At 47.7% G+C, this 9,360-nt stretch overlaps 1 protein-coding gene across 2 annotated transcripts in view; it reads left to right on the top strand.

The window, feature by feature from the left end:
• Positions 1 to 1,017: 1,017 nt before the first annotated feature.
• MARS1 (methionyl-tRNA synthetase 1) overlaps positions 1,018 to 9,360 on the top strand; it is a 20,583-nt gene continuing 12,240 nt past the window's right edge. The window contains exons 1-10 of one of the 2 annotated variants that reach the window (XM_037030126.1): positions 1,018 to 1,262; positions 2,086 to 2,176; positions 2,336 to 2,414; positions 2,492 to 2,626; positions 2,968 to 3,043; positions 3,275 to 3,447; positions 3,639 to 3,745; positions 7,822 to 7,938; positions 8,087 to 8,290; positions 9,079 to 9,280. In XM_037030126.1, the coding sequence (XP_036886021.1) occupies positions 1,154 to 1,262; positions 2,086 to 2,176; positions 2,336 to 2,414; positions 2,492 to 2,626; positions 2,968 to 3,043; positions 3,275 to 3,447; positions 3,639 to 3,745; positions 7,822 to 7,938; positions 8,087 to 8,290; positions 9,079 to 9,280 (1,293 nt within the window). In that variant the 5' untranslated portion in view covers positions 1,018 to 1,153. The remainder of the gene's footprint in view (positions 1,263 to 2,085; positions 2,177 to 2,335; positions 2,415 to 2,491; positions 2,627 to 2,967; positions 3,044 to 3,274; positions 3,448 to 3,638; positions 3,746 to 7,821; positions 7,939 to 8,086; positions 8,291 to 9,078; positions 9,281 to 9,360) is intronic. The other variant, XM_037030127.1, reaches the window with a different exon arrangement.

Here is a 9,360-nt window from a genome sequence, read left to right as displayed (position 1 = left end):
TGGATTGAGCGCGGGCCTGCGAAGCAAAGGGTTGCTGGTTCGATTCCCAGTCAGGGCACATGCCTGGGTTGCAGGCCAAGTCCCCAGTAGAGGATACATAAGAGGCAACCACACACTGATGTTTCTCTCCCACTTTCTCCTTCCCTTCCCCTCTCTCTAAAATTAATAAAATATTTTTTAAAAATAGTAATCATTTTACTATAGCTCATAATAGTATGGGTCAAAAACTGGGGTAGGGCTCAACTTCTTCTGTCCAATGTGGTATGCAGCAGGCAGATGGGTTGATCTGGAGACCTTGGCTCACATGTCTGAGAATCTTGGCGGGGATAACTGGGGTGAGCCTTCAGCAGGAATATCAACATGAGACCTCTCAGCCTAGGGCTCCCACAGTGTTCTGAGAAACATGGGCAGAAGCTGCCGCACTTCTTATGGCCCAGCTTCAAAAGGGCCATAATCCCAATATAATTTTTGAGAATTAAATGAACATATGTGAAGTGCTTAGAATGGTGCCTCGCTCTTAAGTACTGTTACCAATTACTCAAAGGGATATAAAGATGAATAAGGATTCCTTTCTTAATTACTCATATGTGCTTCCTTGTCTAATATATATTTATTGCCAAACTGTCTTCTAACTACCCCTCAATCTGACTTTACCCCTACTCATGCTCCCTCCCCTTCGATGAGTGTCTAGCCGTATGAGTTGCAGACTTATAATAAATCAATATTTTTAATAGTTCCATTCTTTTTTTATTAATAGGATATCTACGCTGATTTCCATTGTGTCACGAACGTCAGTTTGTCGATTCTAATTCTTATGAACTTGGAGCGTCTGCCATTGTGGGTAGCCACAGTCAAGCGTTCGCAACAGGAGGTTGTAAACCCAGGTTTGCGTCACCGCCCTCCCGCGGCGTTAAACAGCCAAAGTGCGCAGGCCTCTACACGCCAAGTCTCCTCCCGCCGGCCCCTTCATCTCTATGATACTCTGTTCCTGTTTCCTAGTGTTGCATGACGGGAGAAATAGCCCGCTTCCCCCAAGCGGTGCACAGCGAGCGGCCGAATTCAAAACTTCATTTCCCGGCGTGCTTCTGGCTGGTCGCTCGGCCCCCAGGCGGCAGGCCGGTTCCGGTTGCATCAGCGTGGGATCCACGGCGAAATGAGACTGTTTGTGAGCGAGGGCGCCCCCGGGACACTTCCCGTGCTGGCCGCGGCGGGGAGGGCCCGGGGCAGAGCGGAGCTGCTCGTCAGCACTGTGGGCCCCGAAGGTAGTCCGGCCGGTGCGGGCGGGCGGTGGATGAGGGGGTCGGGACCGAAGACGCCGGATTGCCTGTCCGCAGTTTTCTGCGCGCGATGATAACCTCTGCCACTCACTGCGGTCAACCCCTTGCCCCATTATCCCTGTTCACCCCATCCCCTCTTACTTCCCAGTCAGTTCTTTCATCAGTCACGTCCCTGATTACCCTCAGCCCCCTTCTCCTGTCTCTCGTTTCCCCGCCATCCCAGGACCTGAGTCACCCCAGTGAACTTCTTTCCCCTTTCCAGCTTTCTCCCACACCTACCAGACATCCCCCGCCCCCGACACACACACTTACACAAGAGTCACTCGCATCACAACCCCCAGGCACCTTTTTCTTTCCTAGGAAACCCCACTCTCGCCTAAACACACACACACACACACACACGTTTTGGTTTACTTGTTCTCATTCCCAGTCAACTGTTTGGCTATCTTAAGCGGTTCTCTTGCCAATCTCTTTTGTTAATTTCATTCGTCCACAGTTACCAGGTCATTCTCAGATACCCTAGTTACTACTAACTGTTCTGGTTCTTGGCTGCAGTACTATCCCAATACCCCCACCTCCTCTCTGCAACCTCCATCCGTCCTTCCCAGCCAGTAGTCTCCCGGAGCACCTGCCGGTCTCTCCAGCTCATTCTGGACCCAGCCCCTTCAGGGTCCTGTCCTGGAACCCCTGGCTTGAGACTGCCCATCTTCTCCCTTTTTCTCTGAACAATATGGAGTTGTCCTTCTAAGTTGACAAAGTATTTCTCCCCTTTTTCCTGTTTTTCATCCATTTTTCTCTCCTGCATCAGAGCATGTGGTCCCATTTCTGACCCGGCCTAAGGTCCCTGTCTTGCAACTGGATAATGGCAACTACCTCTTCTCCACTAGTGCAATCTGCAGGTCAGTATTGATGCTTGGTGCAGGGAGGTGGCTGAATCAAATGAGGGCTTACTGTCCTCTGTGTGGCCTTATACACAACCATTGTTTCACTGTGGGGTGGGGATGGGCTAGGTAAATGGGCCCCTCTAATACCACCTTCTCTTGCTGTCTCTCTGGCAGATACTTCTTTCTGTTATCTGGCTGGGAGCAAGATGACCTCACCAACCAGTGGCTGGAATGGGAAGCAACTGAATTGCAGGTGGGCTGAGGCATGGGAGATGATGGGCAGGCCCTGGCTCTGCATGGCCATCCTGACCTGTGTCCCTCGCATTTTAGCCAGCTTTGTCTGCCGCCCTGTACTATTTAGTGGTCCAAGGCAAGAAGGGGGAAGATGTTCTTGGCCTAGTCCGGAGAGCCCTGGCTCACATTGACCACAGCCTAAGTCGCCGGAGCTGTCCTTTCCTGACTGGGGTGAGTTGGGCCTTGAGGTGGGGATTGGGGAAGGCTGTACGGTGTAAGAATTAAGAAGGAAGACAGTATTCAAAGTGTTCAAACCCCAATACTGCCACCTTCTAGAAGTGTAACCTTGAAAAAAAATCATTAAACTTTCTAATTCTGTATTTTTAATCTTTGAAATGGGTAATATTGGTACCCACCTCATTGGGCTGTTGAGAGAATTAAGTGAGATAATTTTAACTGCTTAACGTAGCGCTTTACAGTAGTAAGTGCTTAGGAAATGTTAGGTGTTTTGTTACTATTAAGAAGAAACTGAGTGTCTCACCTGTGTGCTTTTTTCTTTTTCCCTAACGAAGGAGACAGAATCGCTAGCGGACATTGTTTTGTGGGGAGCACTGTATCCATTACTCCAAGACCCAGCCTACCTCCCCGGTGAGCACTGTGCATATTACTTTACTTCTAGCCCCAGCCCTAGGAGCTTGGTGTAGGGCTTATAGAATGGGCAGTATATTGGTACCCACTATGAGGTATAACTTGACAACTGCAGCTATAACAGAAAGATGGTAAAGGGAACTGGGGAAATCTCACAAAGAAGGGGAGGAGGTCCATCTATGCCTGCTATTCCGGGTCTTGCTCATGCCTTCTTTTCTCCCATGTCCACAGAGGAGCTGGGTGCCCTGCACAACTGGTTTCAGACACTGAGTTCTCAGGAGCCATGCCAGCGAGCTGCAGAGACTGTGTTGAAACAACAGGGTATCCTGGCCCTCCGGCCCTACCTCCAGAAGCAGCCCCAGCCCAGCCTCCTTGAAGGGAGGGCTGTTAGCAACGAGCCTGAGGTTTGGAACCTACTAGAGTGGTCCCCACAGAGCCTTAGTGCCTGGGGGACCTTAGTGCCTGGGGGTAGGGGGAGGGCGAGTGGCTTAGAGAGGGACTTTGAGCATGGCCACTACTCTTTTCAGTTGTTGGAAAGTTTCTCTACTCTCTGGGCCCTCCTCACCCGGTGAGGGATTCTATCTACTCTTCATAGGAGGAGGAGCTGGTCACCCTATCTGAGGAGGAGATCGCCATGGCTGTAACTGCTTGGGAGAAGGGCCTGGGAAGCTTGCCTCCCCTTCGGCCAAAGCAGAATCCAGTGTGAGTAGGCACAGATGAGTGGGGCTTGGTTTCTTAAGTGGAACTTGTTGATAAAATCGTTGCCTGTCTGCCAGGACCCCTGTGCTGCTGGCCTTTTTAATTTTCCATCTTCTCCTTTTTATTGTCTCTTTTTAAAGTTTTATTCTCTCTGGCTTATAATTTTGGACACTCTGTCCATCAGTCCCATGTGCACCCATGTTTTAGTTATTTACCTGGTGATAGCACCTAAATTTGTTTTTCCAGTTCAGATCTCTACTCTGAGCTCCAGACATATTTGTCAGACTGTTTCTGGAATCCTCTGCCTCCACAGGCATTGCAAATGCAGCACGTCCAAAAGCAAACCAGTTATCTTCCCTGTCAGCTTCACTCCTTTATTCACTTACTTTAGTGACTAACCCCTCATCTTCCACCTAAAAATTGAAGCCAGAAATCTTGGTGTCATCTCCACTCTTTTCTCATGCCGTCCTTCTGTTTATTTATCCCATTACCAAGTCATTGATTCCAGCTCCTAAGTAATCCTAGAATCCATCCCTCCTCCTCCTCCTCCTCCTCCTCCTCCTCCTCCTCACAGCTACTTCCTTACATCAGGCCTTATCATCTCTTACCTTTCTTCTTGCCACCGCAGACTTCACACTTCTACCAGAATGACTACTGAAAGCTGCATGTATTATCTCAGCCTCCTTTAACCATTCTACAGACGGTTCCTTTGTTTAGTTCACAAGGCTTTTCAAGATATGGCTTCTGCCTGAGGCTTCATATTTATCACTCTTCCGCTACACTAAGACAATACACACACACATATTTTTCCATCAAAATGAAATATTTGTAGTTCTGAGATCACTGTCATTCGATAAAGACTTGAGTGTCCACTCCTTGCTAGGCCCTATGTGTTCAATTTTATTTATTTATTTATTTATTTATAGAGGGGAAGGAGAGAGGGAGAGAAACATCAATGTATGGTTGCCTTTTGTGCATCCCCTGCTGGTAGTTAGCCTGCAAGGAACCGGTTTGCAACCCAGGCATGTGCCCTGACTGGGAATCGAACCGCGATCCTCTGGTCCGCAGGCCCGCGCTCAATCCACTGAGCTACGCCAGCCAGGGCCCTATGTGTTCAATTTATAGAAGGGAACAAAACAGACAGGACCTTTGCTCTCATGGAATTTTTTTTTTTTTTTTAGAAAGAGAGGGTAAGGAAGGGAGAAAAAGAGGGAAAGAAATGTCAGTCATTTGCCTCTCACACACCCACAACTGGGGACTTGATCTGCAACCCAGACATGTGCCCCGACCAGGAATTGAACTGGTGGCCTTTCAGATCGCAAGTGGGTGCTGAACCCACTGATCTACACCAGCCAGGGCTCTCATGGAACTTTGAGTTTAGAAATGTAGATAGGTATTTTAAAAACTCACAAATGTATAATTACAAGTTTTAGTCCTATGAAGGAAAGAACAGGATTCCATGAGAATAAATAACACAGGAGATTAACCTATAGACCTCTCTAAAAATTGATGTTTTAGCTAAGACTTGCAAGAGGAGTTAGTCAGGCAGGGGTAAGGCCTGAGAAGCAAGAGAGTTTAGCCTTTTTTAAAATGTTCTTTTAAAGAAATTTTTATTGATGGGAGTGGGGAGGGGGAGAAAGAAAAAAATAGGGGGGGGAGATAGAGAAACATTGATTTGTTTCATTTATATATGCATTCATTGGTTTATTCTTATATGTGCTCTGACTAGGGGTCAAACCTACAACCGTGGCATATCAGGACGATGCTCTAACCAACTGAACTACACAGCTAGGGCAGAATTTGGTCCTTTTTAAGGAATTGCTAAAAGGACAGTGGCTAGAGGCTAGACAGTCTAGGGGAAAGATGGATTAAGATGAGTCTTGAGAGGAAGGCAGGCTGACCTCATACCATACTCTCTCCTTGGTGGCTTTGCACATGCTGTTCCCTCTCCCTACAATGTCTGTTATCTTACCTAATTGGTGTACAGTCATTTTTTGAGTGACTAATTTTATAATTTTTCTTTAAAAAAAAAAGATTTTACTTACTTATTTTTAGAGAGGTGAATGAGGGAGAAAGAGGGAGAGAAACATCAATGTGTGGTTGCCTCTCATGTGTCCTCCACTGGGCACCTGCCCGCAACCCAGGCATGTGCCCTGATTGGAAATCGAACCGATGACACTTTAGTTCGCAGGCAGGCACTCAATCCACTGAGCCACAACCACCAGGGCTCATTTCCTTCTTCACAGAGCTTGAGTGCTTTATTTTCTCGGAGTTCGCATTGTCAAAATACGTTGTAATTATCTCTTTTCATGACTGTGTCCTCTAATCTACCAGTTCATTAACAGTAGAGGCTGTATCTCTTTACTTTTATATGGCCCAGTTTCTGACAGATGGCCAAAACTTTAGTAGATACTGATAAAATTTGAATAAATTAATGATGAAAGTCTGCTCTTTGTTCATTTGCTCATATTGAGTATTTCTTCAATACCTAGTATGGATTCATTTTTTACTAAGCACTTTGGAGGTACTACAGCATAGGAGATAGACTTTTTCAGGTGTTTATACAGGCTAACATGCTTTCGTGCATATGTAGAAGAGGAGACAATTGGCATTAAAGACCCTATAGCCAGGCCAAACTGTCTTCTGTGTTTTTCCTTCTGACCAAAAGACATCCCAGTGCACTGATCAAGCAAATTCCTACCCATTCTCGAGGCCCAAGTCAAGTAGTTCTGCCTCTGTGAAATCTTCTCTTAATCTTAGGCTGGAGTTTTCACTTGCTTTCCTTTGAACTCCTTTGGCACTTTGTACCTCTCATTGCACTGATTCCAGGCAGCAGCTATAGAATAGACTGTAACCCCCTAGAGGGCAGAACCCCAAACATACCTTTCTTTTTTTTTAAATAATAATATTTTATTTATTTATTTATTTTTAAGATTTTATTTATTTATCTTTAGAGGGGAAGGAAAGGAGAGAAGGAAAGATCAATGTATGGTTGCCTCTCGTGCGTCCCCTGCTGGGAACTGGCCTGCAACCCAGGCATGTGCCCTGACTGGGAATCGAACTGGGATCGTGTGGTTCGCAGGCCCTCGCTCAATCCACTGAGCTACACCAGCCAGGGGCCCGAACATACCTTTCTATCAGCCACAGTAGTAAGCATACCCATTGTTAAGGAGAAGTGACAGGGCACATAGTCAAAGGAACACTTAGTATGCTGCCAAGTGCTCAGGGACTTGGGACACAAGAATGACTGAGCAGAAGGCCAGCCGTCAGTGAAAGAAGGCTTTCGTGAAGGAGTTGATTTCGAAACTGGATTTCAGTGTCCAGTGACTGTAGGTCGAGAATGGTTGGAAAGATAAAAGAGAGCCCTGATGAGGTGTCAGGGCTGAGATGGGATGGATTCATGTGCAGCTGAGCTGTTGAGGATGATGAGCCCTAAAAAGGATAGTGGGTTGGGTGGCTTCAGGCAGCAAGGTGAGTGACATGACTAGGAATGGTCCTGGGAAAGTGGGGAGGGAAGGGTGGCTCTGAAGGTGGGAGCTGGTGCTGCTGGTTTGAGTCAGGTCATTAGAAATGACTGACATGGGTTAGAGAGAGGATTCGGGTGTCGAGTTGTAAGGATTTCAGGTAGTGACTAGAGATAATATTAACATAGCCTCCTGGAAGACGGGAAGAGGTCAGCACTGGGAAGTTTTTAGGTGGCCAATGCCAGTTTTGGGGTCTGGGAGTTGTGAGTGATGGTGGTTGGACAGAGCCTTGAGAGAGTTTTGTCAATACTCGGGAAGTTGGAGCCTGAGAATGAGCTACTGGAAAAGAAACAGCCACAAGGATAAAGTGGGCCAGAGGTCCGTGTTGGAATGTGGCTCTTTAGGGGCAGTACAGGAGGCTGCTTGCTGTGGGCAGGTCTTGTATTTCTACTGTAGGGGATCATGGGGCTTTTGGGGAAGATGATGGTCCAGTGGGTTCATTTGAGGAAAGACTTCAAATATACAAGAGCCAAGACAGTAGACTAGACCAGTGTGCTTTGGGTCCCTCTTGACCCTCACGTCTCTCCCATGGACTGTTCTCTTCTTCCTTACCAGGTTGCCTGTGGCTGGAGAAAGGAATGTGCTCATCACCAGCGCTCTTCCTTATGTCAACAACGTCCCCCACCTTGGAAACATCATTGGTTGCGTGCTCAGTGCTGATGTCTTTGCCAGGTGGAGCCAAGTGCTGTGGGGGAGACCTAAGGGAGCAGTGGGCCCCAGGGAATAGGATACCTCAAGGGTGCAGGCTGGAGGGGTCCTGGGGACATGGGGAGGGGCTGAGATGCCCCCCCACACACGCCACCCCCATATTCTCTTCCAGGTATTCCCGCCTTCGCCAGTGGAATACCCTCTATGTGTGTGGGACAGATGAATATGGTACAGCAACAGAGACCAAGGCTATGGAGGAGGGCCTCACCCCCCAGGAGATCTGTGACAAGTACCATGTCATCCATGCTGACATTTACCGCTGGTTTAATATCTCCTTTGATATTTTTGGTCGTACCACCACTACGCAGCAGACTGAGTAGGTTTTCCCTAATCAAGCAAATACGGAGGGTGAAGGCTGGGGCTGGGGCTGGGGACCATGAGAATATCCTGCAGACAGAGGAACCAAGATGGCTGTCTAGGCACTCCCCCTGCTTAAAGTTAGGGTGTGAAATTGCCCTGGAATGTACTCCCTGAAGTATTAAGGGGATTCAATGTGTACAGGAGCCTGACTTGGGACTAAAGGAGCTGCCGAGAGAGGGAAGAGTCGGGATGTCGGCTCATGGGAAGTGTGCTATCCCTCTACCGCCTCCCTTCTCTTCCTGGGCTGCTGCAGCAGCTGAGGACGTCTCCTCCCACTCCTGTGTGTGTTTAGAGTGAATATGCTCTTTTTTGTTTTGCCTGATACTCATCCTGGTAACACCCCTACATAGTGGACAGGCTTTCAGCAAATAGTGCTGTGTGGTTTAATAGTTGGGCTGATTTAATTTAAATTTTTAGGACATAGCAAAATTATAGAACAGCACAGTCCTATACTTTTGGAGATTTGTTAATGAAGAATACAGAACAGATTGTATTTGAAAAGGAAATTCTAAAATGTTGAGGGAAGAGATTGTATGAGGAGTTGGAGAATGTGTGTGAGGGGTCTGGGGTCACATTCCCTAAAGATGACTAGGTGGCCTTTGCCTTGTGGAGACTTCTGCCTGATTTCTTTGGCATGTGGACTAAGTGAGTTTGGGTCCTAGGTGGAGTAGCACTGAGGAGGGGCGTACCACTTCCTCTGACTTCTTTGACCTGTCCCTCCCCTGCCCGTGCTCACCTCACCAGAATCACCCAGGACATCTTCCAACGGTTGTGGAACCGAGGTTTTGTGCTGCAAGACACTGTGGAGCAACTGCGGTGTGAGCGCTGTGCCCGCTTCCTGGCTGACCGCTTTGTGGAGGGCGTGTGTCCCTTCTGTGGCTATGAGGAGGCCCGGGGTGACCAGTGTGACAAATGTGGCAAACTCATCAATGCCATTGAGCTCAAGGTGAACAGAGGGTCTCATGGGAGCCCAGAAGGGTCTCTATTTTTTTTAAGATTTTATTTATTTTTAGAGAGAGGGGAAGA

The sequence above is a fragment of the Sturnira hondurensis genome, unplaced genomic scaffold (assembly GCF_014824575.4).
Source record: "Sturnira hondurensis isolate 20B ecotype Veracruz unplaced genomic scaffold, ASM1482457v3 Scaffold0020601, whole genome shotgun sequence".
Lineage (NCBI taxonomy): Eukaryota > Metazoa > Chordata > Mammalia > Chiroptera > Phyllostomidae > Sturnira > Sturnira hondurensis.
The sequence above is the reverse complement of the archived record's forward strand: the minus strand, read 5'-3'. Positions and strand labels throughout refer to the sequence as shown.